Below are 19016 nucleotides of genomic sequence, written 5' to 3' on the forward strand. Positions count from 1 at the left end.
ATTAGATAGTTGATATATTGACATGTGCTTTCCCTCTGGGTTGACAAAACCTCTCACTGGAGAGTTTAGATATCCTAACTTGTGTTTTTAGCCAGTGAACTTCTAATGTAGCAATTCCCTGTGGCTTGTAATGCTTTTACTTCTCCTGTGGAATAATTTCTGCTTCCTCATCAGTTTTTACTGGTCAGTTTTAACTTCAGGGTGCTCATCTAATTCTCATTAAACTGTCTTCTACTTGTCCAGGAAGACGTTCTCCTTTAGTACAGAACCTACATTTAAAACTTCTTTTTTCACCCACTGTTGACAGGTGGACTATGATGTTTTTGTCTCTGTAAGCGTGTGTGTGTAATTGTTGTAAAAGTATCTCATGAACTACATTTAAGGGAAACTCTTAAAATATATATATATATATATATATATATATATATATATAATGTATTAGGGCCGGAACTTTAACGTGTTAATGACGATTAATTAATTAGAAAAAAATAACGCATTAAAAAATTAACGCATTTAATCGCAGCTTGTATTTCAAGCACGGCGGAACCTTTGTCATTGCACGACTTCCTCGTAGACTGAATATCACTGACACACACAACAATGCACAGTGCTAATGACTACTAAAACTGAATAAAAACAGAAAGAAGTTGCTTTGCTTGGACTGATGCAGGATTTAGGAAACACGTCCGCCTCTTTTCTTAACTTGGAAAAAAAACGTATTGTATTTCGGGGGTCTATATACTACAGCACAGGTTGCGGATGACCAAGTTCGAATAAGCACATTTCAAAACTGGTATTAGGAGACCAGGACTGCAAATGTTTCATCTTCAGATTAGCTTTATAAATAACCACCAATCCACCGCCACGTTTAGTGGTCCTCGGCACATTAATAAAGGCACAGTCTGCTGGGATCAGTTCATTAAAAACAGCGGACTCACCAGGAAGAATCCATGACTCCGTCACACAGAGGATGTCGAGAACAAGCGTTGTAAATAATTCATTCACAATGAATGTTTTGTTAGCCACAGACCTAGCATTGACCAGGCCCCACCTTAAGGATACTTCAGAACTGTGGATGGTGGAAGAAGCTCTAGTCAATGATCGGAGATTCCTCAGATCGGATCGTCTCCGACTGAATCTCCGAAAGGGTGGGGAGCGCTTGCCAAACTCCCATGAATTGCCGGCAACAGGAACGAGCCACGGATCCACCGGATCCACCGCATGCCACAACGCCAGGAACCGAGTGGACGAACACAAGACCACTCGTGAACCGCCAGATGAGGCAAGCTTCAATGTTTTCAGCTTTATGAGCCGTCTACCCAGACAGACTCTCCTCCTACGTTTCCTCCTTGCAGAGTGCGTAAATGGCGGTGTTTCCCAGCACGCCGAAAGGCTGTCCAGGTAGAGGGGAGAGGAAGTATTCCGGTGCTCAACAGCTTCAGACGGTAAAAATCCAGTCGAAAAACCTACTTTAAAAAGCGAATGACGATCATACACCAATCTCGGGTGAGCGGGTTGTAACACATAGGCTAAAAACAATAAAAATACAAAAAGTAGAGCAGCTGACAGACGGCAAGCCGGCAACACTGGCGCCATCTTGATCACCAAGCTGCAACAACAAGACCACAAATTGGAGAGAGTGACTAAACTTGGCCTTCACGGAGGTGTGACTGGTTGGCACGGTTGCCTTGCAGCAAGAAGACCCTTGTTTCCTGGCAAAGTACTTTTTTGTGTGAATTTTGTATCTTTTTCTATATTCTTGTTTTCTTCCTGCAAACCAAAAACATAGGTGTTAACTGGAAACTTTAAAACAACCTTGTGCATGAGCATATGGTAAATGGCCTGCATTTGATATAATGCTTTCTAGAGTCCTGGAACCCCCCCCAAGGTGCTTTACAACACAATCAGTCATTTATCCATTCACACACACATTCACACACTGGTGGGGATGAGCTACGATGTAGCCACAGGTGTCCTGGGGCGCACTGACAGAGGAGAGGCTGCCAAGCACAAGTGCCACCGGTCCCTCCGACCACTACCAGCAGGCAACGTGGGTTAAGTGTCTTGCCCAAGGACACAATGACAGCGACAGAACCTGCAACCTTCCGATTACGGGGCGAGCACTTAACTCCTGTGCCACCACCGCCCACAATATGCATATGCAAGGTTGCATCTTTCTTTATAACCTTGCGATGGAATGGTGACCCAGCCAGCTGTACCCCTCTCCCAGTCAGTGTGTTTACATGTGCATCTTAGTCTAGCTATGGCAATATTCAAGGCAAAACTGCTCCCAACTGACCTCCATTTGTCTGCCGTTTAGCTAACTGACCAAGGATACATTGGAGGTGTCCTAGTTGCCTTCTCTCAGTCTGAAATTCTCAGAATACAGTGCGATATTTTTTAATGGATGGCGAGGAGCCAGCAGCCACTTCGGGGGCAAATTTCCAGTTTAATTGTAGCTATCGGACTTATATCTAAAATGTTATTTTTAGATCCAAAGTGGTATCTATGGTCGGTTAGTTGCTCAGCAGTTGCAGCTTTGGTAGCTAGCAGGTACTAACATGCTTACATATTTAATTTAACAAATATAAACACAATTTAAAAGTAAAATGCTCTTTATATATCTATACTGAAATGTATAAAATATAACTTAACCTCACGTGTCACGTGATGTGACATGATGGCTCGGAGCCACGGTCACGCACGGTAAGTCTGTTCCATTTAACCATTTTCTTTGACCAAGGAAGGACAGTGCCCTCGTAAGCAAGGTGCCTTCCTGCCTTGACATTGAGAAACACCCACAGACTGATGGTGTTAGCTTGTTGTAAGCACAAGCTACAGAAGGCCGCAGCAACAGTTTGAAATTCACTTTCAACTGCGGAGGAACAGGAAACTGCCTAGTGTTACCTTAAAGTGACAGTGTGTATTTTCCTTGGCGATAGGGGGGCAGTACATACCTAAATCATTGCAAGCAAGTGGCATTTTTTATTCGAGTAAGACCTTACCAACGGCTGGCCATTAGGGTCAAAAATCCCTGCAAGCGCAATTGTTTAACATGTACTTCATCAGATCGTTCAGCCTCCAGCAAAATGATAAACACGTCATCACTGGCAATGAGCAAAGAGGTAACTGTGTAAAACATCATTCATGAATGGTAAAAGTTTTGTAACAAGTTGTTACAAATCAGTAAATGCTTTTTGTCCTCACGGGCTCATGTAGAAGCAAACATGGCGTCGCTCAGAGACTTAGACCCCCTCCAGTGTAATTTAGACCCAATATGTATAAGCTGTTTTTACAGGACCATGGCGTTTGCAAAACGGGATTTGCTGCGGCTCCCTGGGGAGGATTTTGGCATTTATAGTAGCAAAGCTGAAGCTAGAATGAACAGCCATCAGGCACCTCTCAAACTAAGATGGGATAAGAGGAGGGATAAAGGGAGGTCGCTGCCCCCCCCTTCCATGTGACGTACAGGGTTGCGCATTCAGCGTCAGATGGAAGACACATCAGACTTATGAAATGTCTTTTTCAGGACCTTTAGCTTTGATGTGACCTGCTTTTTGTCCCGCTTGACGCCCCACTCAGCCAGTGTTTTCACTACTCTGTTGAACAGCTGGCTGTCTCTCACCATCCCCGTAAAAAGGCGACTTATCTGTTCGTCCGGTCGCACGGCCAAAAGCTCCATGGTCTCCCCATCCGTCCAGTTTGCCATGTTGTAGGTGGTAGAAAAGATGCTAGTGAGAGGCCATGTTTATCTGTGTTTATATCCTTTCCGGCCGGCAATCGGCGCGTATAATACGTCACTAACGCGACCACCCTCTTTTGCAGGGGGGCCTCCCACAGTCGCTCCAAAGGGATTAGTGGGGCTGACACGTGTTTAGCCGTCAGAGGCAAGGGGCTCATGCGGCAATATTCCTACGAGGCTATGCACATCAGAATCGAGTTTTATCACCTTTCCCCTTTGCTCATTGCCGCATTTACGAGACCCACAAATTCGGATTCATCACTCTGTAATGACGCGATGGTCTGTCTTATAAAAGAGGTAAAAGTCAAATGTTACGAAGCCGCCAATATTTTTAAAAAACATTTTGATGGATGTTTCCAGAGATTAACAATAAAAACTACACGTTGTCTCTTAAAGGGATGTACTGATGATTTAGAATCTTGCAATTCTCATTATTCCTAAAAATTATTCCAGTCTCGAACCATTCAGCTGAACATGTTTTCTTGGTAATTGTAAGACAAGCTCTCCATACTCTCACATTTCTCTGCTACCTGTAGGTGGTCAAGGTCCATTACAATAGACAGACATCAGTCTGCCCATTGTTTGTGTTAGGCCCTAATTGTAAGAGCCACCGTGATGTTGATTCTGACAGATGGCTCATTCATTATGAGCACCATTAGCAGAGACTTTAACTCTGAAAGAACATGTTTGGAGACAGTTATCAGTTGTTGGCTTGGGGTAAATAAAAAGAGGGGATTTCCAGCTGTAAATACTGACGTTAAACAACTATTTGAGTCTGATAAGTGGTCAGAAGTTGTCTTTCACATTGTGATTCTCATGCGGCAAAATGCATTACTTTTAATTATTCAGACTGTTTAATTAAGAAAGACAGACAAGGTTGTGGGTTTCTTCCTTCTCTCACACTCAATACACTCAGAATGATTGCGTATTCTTAACCCATATTAATCCATGTTTTGCATAAACTAATTGTTGCTATTGTTCAAACTAACTGACCATCAATTAAATTAGTCAGTGTCAGCCTATTTTCATAAGAATTTAACCTTCTGAAGGTCCCAATTATACAAATGTTATCCAGGATTTTAAGCCTGAGCCGTTTCTCAGTTTGGAAGGTTTGGACTTCCTCCATCTGGGCATTTACCACTCATCAAACAAAATAATGTAAAAAAAAAAAAAAAAAAAAGCTAAAAACAACGTTTTTAAGATCAGTGTTGAGACAACTGAGGAAAAGCATAGTGCCTTTTTGTTCTTTCCAGCAGAGTGACGTCTGTGTTTTGGACCAAAATAGCTCCAAACATCAGTGGTTTTGTCGGTAGAACCACAATAAGGATGAGTTTATTCCAAAATGGGATAAAAATAGTCTAAATGTTCCTTTTATCTTAACAACCAATTTGTTTGGAATTCCAAGAGAGTGTTTAGCCAGCTGCTAACAACCCAAATGATTTTTTTGAAAAGCTGAATTTATGCTGTTAGAGCAAGTTTCCATTCATGAGTTGGTTTTTCAGACTTATATTTATGTCTTGACACACATATCAATTCATGCTGTGCTTCAAGAGGTTAACTGAACTTTCATTTAATTTCATTCAAAACCTCCCACTAGTAAGAAAAGCACACAGTCTTTCTTGTTATTTTTCTTTATACTTGGAGAAATGACGAATGTTCTAAATGAAAATCCATTTTAAGCAGAAATCAACATGAGCAGAATCTAACCCCCTGATTGCAACCCAGAAGTTAGAGCCAACACAAAACACCCCCCTCCCGGCACACTGGCAGGTTCCACTTTTAAGCCCCGCCCCTCCATGTAAACAAATGGGGCATGTCCTGAAAGCAGAACAAAGGGGTGTAGGGACTGAGAAGATAAATGATAAATGAAAAATGACCCGCACTTGTATAGCACCTCTCAGAGTAAGGACTCCAAAGTGTTTTACACTACAGTGTTTCATTCATCCATTCACACACACATTCACAAGATCACCAATGTATGATGGTGCTTGTCCATGTAAGGCCCTAAAGACCAGAACCAGGATCTTGAAATGAACCCTGAAGTTGACTGGCAGCCAGTGACAAAGGATTCCTTGGAGAAATGCAACAGATGGATGCTTTTTGTGGTTTCTAATTGCCTTGGAGTGAGGACAATTAAAACTCTTTCCTCCATGGTGTGAAAGGAAACAGACTCCAAATGGTCCTGTCCACATTGTGACATGATTTACATGCTAAAGGAAATATTTTCAACCGATTAGCATAGCCACACACTGGTGGAGAGAAGAGGACGTTTGTGGAACTGATGCAATTGTTCTTGTTGACACTTTTCAAACAGGTGCAGAGGAGAATGTGAAGCTACAAAATCTCCACGTAGCGTAAGAACATCAAGACCCGAAATGAAAAGAATGAATGAACATATCACATTGTTTCCCTAGTATGTTAGACTTAGTCTGGGTTTTAAATACATCTAAAATGCCATTAAGATGGTTGGTAAATGTAAGTTTTGAGTATAGAATGGCAGCACAAAAGTACCGCAGTTGTTCCAGTCATGTGGTTTTCCTTGTATCTTTTTATTATCTGTTCACTGTGTGGTGTGTTAAAGTGCTGAGGGATTTCTTGATTACATTTTCAAATTTAAAATCAAAACGTTCATGAAGACTTTTCATAACGATGCATTAGTGCCACTGCAAAGGGAAGAAAAAGAGAAACTGCTGAGGTTAAAAGTTAAACGTCTAGAAAAAAAAGTTGACTTACATGGGGCAGCAGTAGCTCAACAGGTTGAGCGAGTTGCCCAGTAATCGGAAGGTTTCAGGTTCGATCCCGGCTTCGGACAGAGAATTCTGCTGTTGTGTCCTTGGGCAAGACACTTCACCCACCTTGCCTGCTGATGGTGGTCGGAGGGACCGGTGGTGCCTGTGCTCGGCAGCCTCACCTCTGTCAGTGCGCCCCAGGGCAGCTGTGGCTACATCGTAGCTCATCACCATCAGTGTGTGAATGGATGAAGTGTAAAGTGCTTTGGGGTCCTTACTCTGAGAGGCGCTATAGAAGTGCGGGTCATTTATCATTTATTTACCATTTATGTTTATGTATTTAGCAGACACTTTTGCCCAAAGTGACTTACAAGTCATAATGAAGCCAGCAGGTTGCCCTTGAGGCTAACAACAAACACTAATCAATCAATCTTAGGTGGCAGTGAGGCAGCATGATCAGTCATAGAGGGAAGTGAACAAGGAGCGGACAGTAGAGGACAGGTGCAGGGAGGGTGCTAGTTTAGAAGATGCTCTCTGAAGAGCTGGGTGTTCAGGAGTTTCTTGAAAATCAACAAGAAAGCCCCTGTTCTAGTAGTGCTAGGTAGGTCACTGCACATCTGTGGAGCGACACATGAAAAGAGTTTGGATTGTCATGGTGTAGGCACTGCTAGCCACGATCCCTTGATGACCGGAGTGGCCGGGCCGTGACGTAAGCCATTGCAAGAGGATTCAGGCACATGGGTGCTGTACCATCCAGGACTTTGTATGCTAGTGCTAGCAATTTCAGTTCAGTTCAGTTCATTTTTATTTCAAACATTTCACACATATATCATTACAAAACATAATTTCATTATTTGTTTGAAAAGGTGTAGGAAGAAATATTAACTTATTTGTCCCTACCCCCAAGTTTTACTTCTTATTCATTTAATTTTCTTTCCATCTTAAATTAAACAAACCACCTATGAGGAAAAAAAATATATATATATGTATTTTAAAAAGCAACAACAAAAAACTAAACAAAACCAAACAAAACAACCTATGGAAAACAGAGAATGTGTAAATTTGCAGATTCACCAGTTATGGAGAAAGAAGATAAACCAAGCAAACCAAAAAAATAAAAATAAAAAATAAAAAATCACCGAAAAGAAGCACAACAGCATAACCATCCACTTTACCGTCCTGGGTTAACCATGTTTTCTTCATTCTTATACTTACTTAAGATTAGATTTTTATATTTGACTATAAACTGGTTTATGTTTTGACTTTCTTTCATCTCTTCTGTTAGACTGTTCCATAATTGAACTCCTGCAATTGCAATTGACATAGTTTTTAAAGTTGTTCTAGCACTTTGTATTTTCAAATTCCATTTCCCTCTTAAGTTATACCCACCTTCTCTTTCTTTGAACAATTAACAGATTTCTTTTGGAAGCAATTTATTTCTTACTTTATACATTATTTGCGCTATTTTGAACTTCACCAAGTCTTGGAATTTAATAGCTTGGATTTCGACAAATAGTGCATTTGTATGGTCCCTGTACCCCACATTATCAATTATTCTAATGGCCTTTTTCTGTATTATAGTTATCGTCTGTATGTTACTTTTGTATGTGTTTCCCCAGACCTCTACACAATAACTCATATATGGCAGTATTAAAGCACAGTATAATATGTGCAGGGTTTTCAGATCCAACATCTTGTTTGCTTTCCCCACGATGGCAACAACCCGTACCAATTTCCCCGAACAAAAGTAATGTGTGGCTTCTAACAAAGCTTATGGTCAATGATCACACCAAGAAATTTTATTTCATTTACTCTTCCTAAATATACATTATCCACACAAATGTCAATTTTAATGTTTTTCTTTTGGTTACCAAATAACATAAATCTAGTTTTATCTAGATTCAATGATAATTTATTTATATTAAACCACTTTTTTAATATCATTAATTCCCGTGTGATCATCTCCAAGACCTGTGTCAATTCCACACCTGAACACAGTATAATTGTGTCATCTGCAAATATTACAAACTTTAACGTTTTTGATACTCTACAGATATCATTTAAGTACATAATAAACAATTTTTGTCCCAGTACTGTACCTTGAGGTTTGCCACAAGCTATATCCATTTGAACAATTTGAATTTGATGCCTGCAGCTAGCGGTAGCCAATGGAGCTCAATGAACAGAGGGATGACATGTACCCTTTTAGACTGATTGAAGACCAGATGTCTCACAGTACAGGCTGGAAGACCAGTTAGAAGGGCATCGCAGTAGTCAAGTTGGGAGATGACAGTAGTTTGCACCAGGAGCTGTGTGGCATATTGTGTTAGGTACGGTTTGATCTTTTGTATGTTATACAGCGCAAAGCGGCATGAACGAGCGACAGAGGCAACGTGATATTTAAAGGTCAGCTGGTCATCAATCACAACACCCAAATTTTGTACTGCCTTTGAAGGAACCAGAGATTGGGAGTCATAGCCTAGTGAACTAGACCAAATTCTTACTTTGTCTGGCTTGCCAGGCTAAGGGAGTCATGAAGTCAGTAAAAACCACCTTACAACCCTCAGGGATGAATGCAATTGGAACAATCAGTCGGCGTCAGCATCACAACAGGGTTTGTGTTCTGAAATAGTAATTTTTTTCTCAACATTTTGACTGATCTTGACCCTTTTGCCAATTTTTTTCCATTTTCCCCTTATGGTGGCACTGTGATAGAGATTTTGAATACTGGAGCAACACTGCATCAATTTACTGTGATATCTATGCTGCTGTGGGACGGCAGCACTGTTGCCTTGCATCAATTAGAAAACCTTGCAAAAGAGGTTTTTAACCTCAATGGGATTTTCTATCTAAATAAAGGTATTTTTTTTATTAATTAGGTTGCAGGCTCAAATCCCAGCTGCAGCCTTTCTGCATGGAAATAACCTGTTCTCCCTATGCATATACAGGTTTTCCTCTGCACAGAACAAGAACATATATGTGTGTATTCTCTTTGACTATAAATAAAGAGCTCGTTCATGGGTGAACTGGCAATCAGGGTTAGTGTTATCACAGAAATAGGTTACAGGTTTACTCCATATTTTCATAACTCATTCATATATAAAACCTTGTTATTTGGATACACTGAAATGAAAAATGTGTTTTCTTTATTTATTTGACAACTATTAAGTAAGTAAATGGTTTTTTTTTGTAAAGCGCCTTTCGCAGATATGAATCACAAAGCGCTGTGCAACATGAGTAAAATCAAGGCAAATACCTCAAACCGATAAAAACAGATCATAAAAAACAATAGCAGTGACAAAATAGTAAACAAAATCAGGAGTAAAAACAAAGTCAAGGTATGAGCAAAGACAAAGCCATCTTTCAGAATATTTAGCGGGGGAATGTCTGGATGAAAAGGTGAGTTTTAAAATGTTTTTTGAAGACCTCTACAGTTTTGGAGAGACAGAGTTTTGAAGGCAGACTGTTCCAAAGTCTGGGGGCAAAAGTCTGAAATGCCCTGTCCAAATGCTGTTGCTTGACAGACCGAGAGGGCGGAGCCGCTAACAAATACACTCACACACAGGCTTACAATGGCATTGTGATATCATAATGTACCAGATGACATCATAGCATACCTCTTAGCCAATAGCGGTGGCAGATTTAAATTCAAATACAGTGCAGATTTTTTCCCTGACGACAGCACAACACTGACAGTTTTAGGCAGACTATTTTAATTTTAACCAAGATGCACTGAACTGCCAAATTGTTGACTACACGTGTCTGTAGCACGATTAGACACTCCTTTATATAGTTTATCAGCAAAAAAAATGTGATTTGGGGGTGACTTGCTCTTTAAATTGAATTCTAAATTCTACCGGGAGCCAGTGGAGGGACTGTAAAACTGGAGTGATGTGAGTTTGTCTGCTGGATTTCGTTAGGAGTCTGGCTGCTGCATTTTGGATGGCTTGAAAGCGTGAGAGGGAGGTTTTGCTGAGACCAATAAAATGAGCATTACAATAGTCTAAGCGTGATGACACAAAGGCATGGATGATTATTTCCAGATCTGCAGTTGAAACCAGTTTACGGACTTTTGAAATGTTTCTCAGTTGAAAGAAACAAGAGTGTGAGATGGTTTTGACGTGTGAATCTAAACTTAAAGCTGGATTAAAAAATAACTCCCAGGTTTCTAATGTTGGACTTGGCTGTTGGGCAAAAAGAGGCAATTTCCTACTCGATTTTTTGCTGAAGTTCCGGGGGTGCAGCGATCAGGGTCTCTGTCTTGTTGGCATTGAGAACAAGAAAGTTGCTGGACAGCCAGTTACTGATCCGGGTCAGGCAGAGCAAGGGTGGCCAGCTGTCCAACTGGTATGGCATGAAGGACATATAGAGCTGAATATTGTCAGCGTAGATGTGGTAGGATATGTCAGGGAAAGACTGAATGATGCCAGCTAGAGGAAGAATATAGAATGTGAATAGTAGAGGCCCTAGAACTGAACCTTTTGGGACCCAGCAGGTTACAGAGGCAGTATCTGAAGAGAAGGTTTCTGACTTCACTGTGAATGTTCTGTTGGTGAGATAAGAAGAGAGCCAGTCTAGAGCAGAACCTGAGATACCAGCCAGAGCATTTAACCTGTTCAGTAGAACGTTGTGGTCTACTGTGTTAAATGCTGCACTGAGGTCAAGCAGAACCATGACAGAGCATTTCCCTGCATCAGCAGCCATCAGGAGGTCATTATGCACCCTTACTAGAGCAGTCTCAGTTGACTGCTGCTTCAGAGAGCCAGATTGGAAGGGGGCAGAGATATTTGACGTAGAAAACCAGGATCTGAGTTGGGTTTCAACAACCTTCTCAAGTACTTTGCTGATGAAAGGTAGCTTAGAAATGGGCCAAAAGTTACTGGTGGAGCTGGCGTCAAGGTTGGGTTTCTTTAAGAGAGGAGTCACTACTGCATTTTTAAAGTAAGATGGAACACAGCCTTGGCTCAGTGAGCTGTTGATTATAGTCAACAGAGATGGACTGATAGAGGCAAGGGACCTGACTTAGACAGAGGGAGGTAACACATCTGATGAGCATGATGAGAGCTTCATCTGACTGATTACTGAGGTTCAGTCATTTAGTGTGATTGGGGAGAAGGAGGTGAAAGACTCGGAGCGTTGAGGGGCTTCCTCGCTGATGGGGGGGAACTGGTGAAATGCTAGATCTTAGATTCAACGCCTTGTTTGCAAAAAGGTGGAGAAATATGTTCCAATCATCAGCTGAAGATAGCTGAGCCTGCCGAGGAGGAGAAGAAACGATGCTGGAGATGGTATCATACAAAACCTTAGGATTATTCTTATTTTGGCATATGAGGTTGCTTAAGAAAGAAGACCTGGCATTTTCTACAGCTTTGTTGTATGACTGGAGAAGTTCTTTAAAATATTTGTGATTAACAACCACACCTGTCCTCTTCCACCGACGTTCTGCTTTTCTACAGGAGCGTTTAAGATTAAGAATCTGGTTTTTCAGCCAAGGTGAACTGGAGACACTGGAACTGGTTTTGTGTGGGGCAGCCTGATCTAGAATTTTGAGGCATTTTTTTTTATTTGCGGAATAAAATGGAGAGAAATAAAACATTTTTAAAATGAGTCCCTCTCCTCAGTCTTTTCCTCCTGGGAGCACTAATGACTGATGGTAATTACATTTAATGAGAACATGGGGACGTCTCCTGGATGCACCTCTGCAAATTGCTCCCAGTGAGGGGTCTGAAGTGGGATAGGGTAAGGGGCAATGGGACAGTAGAGGTTGGGGCCAGGAGTGTTTGCTCTGGGTTTTGGGGCCAGGACCTTCAGTGATAGTTGTCACTCACTGAGCAGTGAAACATGCCATGCATTTGTCTGCTTTTGTCCTGCTTGTTTGTCCTACAGAGATAACCACACAGAGGTGATGCTTGTCTTGGCTCTATTGTCGAAGGCTGTTGTTAGACCTTCCATGCCCCGTCTCCCCTCATTCCCAGCTCTGTGACTGGTCTTTTTGCTGCTGTTTTCTAGCTGCAGGGGGTAACTCGACCAATTTAGTTAATCCATTAATGACCAATTGTCTCCTCCTACTCCTGCTGCTTGGGCAAACAGCTAGGTGGGGGAGGTCAGGCTTTGTTGACCTATAAAAGTCAAAGTGGAAGCAGTCAGCCAGTGTCACTGGATGGCTCCAGTCAGCACTGACTTTACAGACCTTTACTAAGCCTTTTGCTCTTTCTGATTTGCTCATTTTTAACTTCACTCTTGTGTGTGGAGATGATGGGGAAGCTGAATTTGTTCTGCCTGCTTCTGAGCTTCTCCTATACTGAAGCTCGTATTTGGGCCTGGATGCTCAACATGCCTCATACCCCTCCCAAAGAAGGGGCTAAAGCACTCAGAGAGAACATTCCCATCTCCAAAGCTCTCACGGTAAGAATGCTTTCTCATAAATACAATGCTTTGTTAATGTTGCCATTCCTATCGTGCTGGCTTAGAGCCAAAAACAGTTCCAAATAAAATAAATGATAAAGTGAAGGATTGAATGTGCTTGCTCTCTTTGTCAGGCTGTGTGCGACCACGACAGAGCTTGTGGACGTGGCTTCTCATGCGATCGCCACTTTGGTCTTTGTGTGCCTTTACGAGGGGAGGGCCACTACTGCCGGAGGGATGCACAGTGTGTCCGTGGACTCAGCTGTATGTTTGGAAAGTGCCACCGCAGCATCCCCAATGGTCAAGAGGGTGAGACAGAGAACTAAACATGGATCTGGAAACAGTTTGTCTTGATCGGCTTAAAGAAAACCCCCTTTTGTCATTCAATCAGGCTCCAGGTGTAAAGTTGACAGAGACTGTGAAGCTTCCATGTGTTGTGCCCGACATCACGGTGAGCAGGTGTGCAAAAGGCGGCTGATTGGTGGAGAAAGCTGTTTTGTTCCTGACGGCGGCCTGGCATTCAGCATCAACCAGATTTGTCCATGTGAAGACGGCCTGCTGTGTCGTGAAGACAGTGGACCGCACCGGAGAGAGTGAGTACAAAAGCATGTCCAAAGAAAAGTTTTTACATCAGAGGTCCTGGAAACAAAATGTCGTGCTCATGAATGTGGGTTTCCAGGAACTAAAAATAACTCATTGCTTCATATGTGCAGTTTGCCTCAATCTAATATTTGACAAAGTGGTCAAATAACTGAAATGTGGGCAAAAGAATATTTCTTTTACAACTTTATCTTGTCAGACAGGTAACAGTAATATAAACCTCCTTACTGTCTGAAATTCTTCATGAACTTTTACTGACCCAGAATGTGTTTCTAGTTGCAGATTGTAAAAACTCAGATGTAACTTTGTGTCACACATGATCACTGCTGCCTTGGTTCATCCTGATGACATGCAAACAGAGGAACTGAACTCTTCTTTTGTGTTTTGCTGCAATGTTTTATAGACAAAAGATTAGAGTATTGTGTTGAAATCATAAATCAGCAGAGCAGTTTTGATTCTTACACAAGACTGTTTAGCGTTTACATAAATATCCCACTATGCATTGCACACTATGTAATGAGTTTTTACCATTGAAAATATAGTGCATGTGAAAGTCTGACTGGGACAAGCAAAACAGAAACATTCTCCAAAAATTATATTGATGATCATGTCAATGATTGCTATGTTGTACAAACTCACATAATCCCATCATTATGTCAAATGCATTAGTTCTAATCCAGATGTCTTTTAAATTAGCTGAATTAGAAAGAAATGGGCTTAATGAGCAATGTCTAACTTTGGTTTGTTTCCTTTCCAGGAGAGATTTTATTTACCACCCGGAACGAATCAGCTGGACCTGCCAAGCACCCAAACTTTAAAACTACACAACAATTCTGAACTAATTTATTATGTAAATATGACTTATATAAAGAAATGTATGTATTTCCACATTGTCTGTCTCATAATGTAACCTTTACAGGTCATCATTTTGTAAAATTAAACAAAGGCACTACTTTACTGCATGTAACTGGTCTGAACCAAGCCACAGCCTCACATTTTCCTAAGGTTTTTAGGGATGTTTTATTCTATCTGTTAATATCTGTTTCTCTTTGTTTCTAAGAATAAAAGTTTTCAAAATAACAAAGTCTATTCAAAATTCTGATACTCAAAGCTGGTTTGATCTAGTTTATAAACAAATAGCTATTTCAATATATATATATATATATATATATATATATATATATATGTGTGTGTGTGTGTGTGTGTGTGTGTGTGTATATATATATGTGTGTGTGTGTATATATATGTGTGTGTGTATATATATATATATATATATATATATATATATATATATATATATATAATATCTCTACTAAATACATATCATAAATGAAAAAAGCAGAAAGCATTTTTATATTTGCACCTTCTGTCCAGCCAGGCAAGACCGCTTTATTTACAGTTAATAGAACATTTCATATATCGAAGCAATTCAATGTGCTTTTCAGGTGCAAGAGAACAGCGAAAACATAAAACATTCATCAAACACAAGTCAATGCAACATAAAAAACAGATTTTAAAATCAAATCTAAAATACACAAACAAAATTTGATGCATTAAATAACAAATGGGCAAAGTTGAATATTGAACAGTTAGAGTGCAAAAGGTGCATCATGAGAAACAATCACTGAAAGGCTGATGAATGCATAAAATGGTTCAATTTTGAAAAGTTACCAGATTTCGGAAAGATTTGAGGTCAGGAGGAAACCGATTCCGTCTGTGTGTAGGATAGTAGCTAAAAGCAGCTTCACCCTGTTTGGTTCTGACCCGAGGTACTACCAGCTGACTGTTTCCTAAGGATCTCAGAGCCCTGCTGGGTGTATATATACAGGAAGGAGATCCAACATGTATTTTGGCCCCAAGCCACTGAGTGATTTATTAAATAGTAGAAGTACTTTGAAATCAATCCGGTTGTCTAACACCTGTCTCATACCACACAAATTAAAACTCTTACCTTAGTGACTAGAAAAAAGAAAATAAGGGGATGCAGTTTCCTTTGAAATTCAAGTAAAAGACTCACAGGAACTGATACTGTGTCTCCGTCTCTGAGCATGTTTCTCAGATCCCAAGGATCAGTTGCATAACTCAGAGGAATCTTGCGACTCCTCATTGTGAACATCAACAGATGCTGAAACGCTAGATGTCCCATGACCCGCTCTCAGATTGATATCTTCCTCCCTCTAAGTCTTACGACTGCTTCTGTCCTTCCATTTAGATGCTAATTCTTTTCTGTTTACCTTTTCAGGTTCAGGGCTACTGAGTTCAGTTATTCCTTAAAGAGCGTTTGCATATTTTTGCCCATTTAAGTTTTTCCAAGAAGGCATTTGCTACATGGAGAGGAGAGACTAAACGAACTGAATTTCAAATTTTCTTTCCGAACTAAAGCTTGAATGGAGTCATTTGATTTTTTTTTTTACAAATACAACTAGAAATGAGGCTGAACTCATCTTAAAGATCATTTTTAAGAGTTTGAAGTGTAGAAACTTTAGCTGAAAACCAGTAGGTAGACTGGCCAGTTAGAATGCACGTTTCACACGCTGAAGAAAGGATGACAAGACAAAAGTGATATCTAATAGCACAAGAGTGAGAAACCTGATATTATTCAGCACCGCCAAACCAGAGGGTTTCACCTCCTCTTTGGAACACTAGTGACTGTGTAGGCCCTGTTTTATCTGAGCCACCATCTTTACTGTTTAAGGGATCCATACACGGCTGCTTTCTTAGTTTAGCATCTGGAAAGTTTTTCAGGTGTAGAAAGTTTAGAGAATTTTTACCAGGGGAAAAATAAATACATCAGAAAATCTTAGATGCTCATGTAGCGTGTTTTCCCCAAGATGTTTTCCGGCAACTTTGGCTTTTATAATGACATTTTGAAAGAATTTGTATCAATTCAATTTAATTTAATCAAAAATCAGTCAAAAGAGGCGCCTTTCATAGTTGAAGTTTACAGAAGCACATTAGTGCCACTGCAAAGACTAAACTAAGGAAACGAACACCGCTCTTAAACCTGACTGTATTTGTCCTGTTTTCTCTTTTTACAATGTAAATTTACTATGAAACCATTACAAAACAATCTAATGACTTTATCGTGTTGGAAGGAAGGTTATATTGACACAGATTTCCTTCTCAGCTGGCTAGGTGGAGGTCAGGTTTTCTCCAAATGGCCAAAGAGGTATGGAGTCATTGTTAACAATGTTTCAGTTTGTGTGGTTGCTGAATCTTCACCAGAAAAATTTCCAGTGTTAACATTTGTAATGGAAGAATAGTTGTTATCATGGTAACAACTAATGGGGATCCTGACTAAATCAATAAAATAAATGTGACACCGGCCGGCAAAATGCAGCAGCATTTTGTTAAGATCCTGAGTAAACAGGAGTGGCCCAGAAGTTATATCTTCTGCTCCTGAGGAACCACAGCATGCATTTGTTTTACTCTAATATCGGGTAAAGAAGGCTAGAGGCTAACATTGGGCTAACAATGCTAATAGTGAGTTAGAAACAGTCGGCTCTAAAAATGTCTTAAGCACAATAATAGTCTAAAACATGTTACCCTAAATTCCTAAAACCTACAAAAATAGCTTATTAATACTTTTTTCTGGCAAAACTCAAACTTTATACTGCACAATTATACTGGCATAAGAATGAGATAATAAAAAATGACACAAACAATTAGGTTTCAGGGACATTGAGAAACCGTGCAATACTGTAACATTTCAACTTTTTCTTTTGAGTGAACTTAATATACCATGGAGCTATTTTCTCTTTTTAAAAACAAACGTGGGTTCAACAGCCAAAGCCGAGAGGTCCAGACTTCCCTCTCCCAAGCCACGTGGGCCAGCTTCTCTGGGGGAGTCCCAAGGCATTCCCATAATCCCTCTAGCATGTCCTGGGCCTTCCTTTGGGTCTTCTCCCAGTTGGATGTGCCTGGAAAACCTCACCAGGAAGGCATTCATGAGGCATCCAAACCAGATGCCTGACCCACATCAACTGGCTCATCTTGATGTGGAGGAGCAGCGGCTCTACTCCGAGCCCCTCCCAGATGACCGAGCTTCTAACCATATCTCTAAGGGAGAGCCCAGACACTCTGCGGAGAAAACTAATTTCTGCTGCTTGTGGCCACAATCTCATCCTTTCAGTCACGACCCAAAGTTCGCGGCCATAGTTGAGGGTTGGAACGAAGATTGACCGGTAAATTGAGAACTTTGCCAATCAGGCTCAGCTCTCTCTTCACAGATTGACACAGCATCAATCTGCCTATCGATCTTGTGCTCCTTTCCTACCTCATGCCTGACCTGGAGAAGACATTCTACCATTTTCCGCCTCCTCAAGACCATGATATTGGATTTAGAGGAGGTGATTCTTATCCCAGCTGCTTCCCACTCTGTTGCAAACTGCTCCAGTGACAGCCGGAGATCACGTACTGATGAAGCCAACAGGACTTCATCATCTGCAAAAAGGAGAGACCTGATCCTCAGGCCACCAAAACAGATAAAACCTTGGCTGAGCCTAGAAATGTCCTGTCCATAAAAGTTATGAACAGAGTTGGTGACAAAGGGCAGCCTTGGCGGAGTCCAAATCTCACTGAGAATAAAGCTCGACTCACTGCCGGTAATGGGACCAATCTCTGACATCGGTCATACAAGGACCTAACAGCCCATATCGGTTTGGTGAACTCCTATGTTCCCTATAAGACCCTCTTAAAGATAGTTTAGAAAGAAAGAAAATCAAAGAAAGAAAGAAAGAAAGAAAGAAAGAAAGAGAAATAAAGAAAGGAAGAAAGGAAGAAAGAAATGAAGAAATGAAGAAATGAAGAAATGAAGAAATGAAGAAAGGAGGAAAGAAGGAAAGAAAGAAAGAAAAACAATCTATTATATAGCGCTTCTCAAGACAAAAATCACAAGGTGCTCAAAGAGCACTACCCAGCCTGAAACGGCGCTGTACAGCGTGGGTTAAGTCAGCTCATCTGAGTGTAGTTTTGTTTCCATGCCAGCTCCGTGACAGAAAAGCCATTTTTAAAAAACAGTGCAGTCAATTTGGAGGGATTTTTCCCCATGACAAAATAGCTTGAGGTCATCAGTAAGGTAACCTTTATGCTCCACGGAAACACAACTCAGCACACAAATGGTGGTGTTGCTGGACATTTTCCTCAGTTTTATGGCTTTTTGTCAGACCCTGAACCAGGAGATGGCTGCGGGCAGTGAAGCGAAAGGCAAAAACTCCAGAGCAACTAGTGACTCTGCCCCCTAGCCAATCAGCGGCCAGAGTCACGATGCTGGCCCGACTCAGCCTCGCACCTGAATAAATACTGAACCGTGCCCTTGGAAACTGTGATAGGACTGAGCTGCACTGGTCCGAGTAACTCTGATGAGTAGTGCTCCCAGAAACCTAGCATAAGGGTATAGAGCTGGTCCAGTTTTCCAAGTACATACTTGAGAAAGTTATTGGCTGAGATCAGCTGTGTTGGTGGGTTGAACAATTTCCACGTCTAGTGGTTTGTTTTCTACATGTGACGTTATCTTTGCTTGATTGAAACATTGCTAAACT

The 19016-nt window shown here is 40.9% G+C and overlaps 1 protein-coding gene across 2 annotated transcripts; it reads left to right on the forward strand.

Annotated features, from left to right (window-relative positions):
* The first annotated feature begins 12569 nt into the window (after nt 1-12569).
* Nucleotides 12570-14550, forward strand: LOC107387586 (dickkopf-related protein 3). Of its 2 annotated transcripts, XM_054749349.2 has the most exons (4): nt 12570-12876; nt 13011-13185; nt 13268-13469; nt 14234-14550. In XM_054749349.2, the coding sequence occupies exons 1-4, from the start codon at nt 12724-12726 to the stop codon at nt 14292-14294; spliced, it is 591 nt and encodes a 196-aa protein (XP_054605324.1). In that variant the 5' UTR covers nt 12570-12723; the 3' UTR covers nt 14295-14550. The 2 variants fall into 2 exon arrangements, with proteins under 2 accessions (XP_054605324.1, XP_015818127.1); XM_015962641.3 differs by lacking the exon at nt 14234-14550 and having other exon boundaries at nt 13268-13473.
* Nucleotides 14551-19016: the final 4466 nt, after the last annotated feature.

Source organism: Nothobranchius furzeri, chromosome 16 (genome assembly GCF_043380555.1).
Source record: "Nothobranchius furzeri strain GRZ-AD chromosome 16, NfurGRZ-RIMD1, whole genome shotgun sequence".
Classification (NCBI taxonomy): Eukaryota; Metazoa; Chordata; class Actinopteri; order Cyprinodontiformes; family Nothobranchiidae; genus Nothobranchius; species Nothobranchius furzeri.

Excerpts from the sequence above, each read along its gene's own strand:
- LOC107387586 (XM_054749349.2), top strand. The coding sequence starts at position 12,724 with ATGATGGGGAAGCTGAATTTGTTCTGCCTGCTTCTGAGCTTCTCCTAT. Across the intron at positions 12,877-13,010 it reads CCATCTCCAAAGCTCTCACG|GCTGTGTGCGACCACGACAG; the intron begins GTAAGAATGCTT and ends TCTCTTTGTCAG. Across the intron at positions 13,186-13,267 it reads CATCCCCAATGGTCAAGAGG|GCTCCAGGTGTAAAGTTGAC; the intron begins GTGAGACAGAGA and ends TCATTCAATCAG.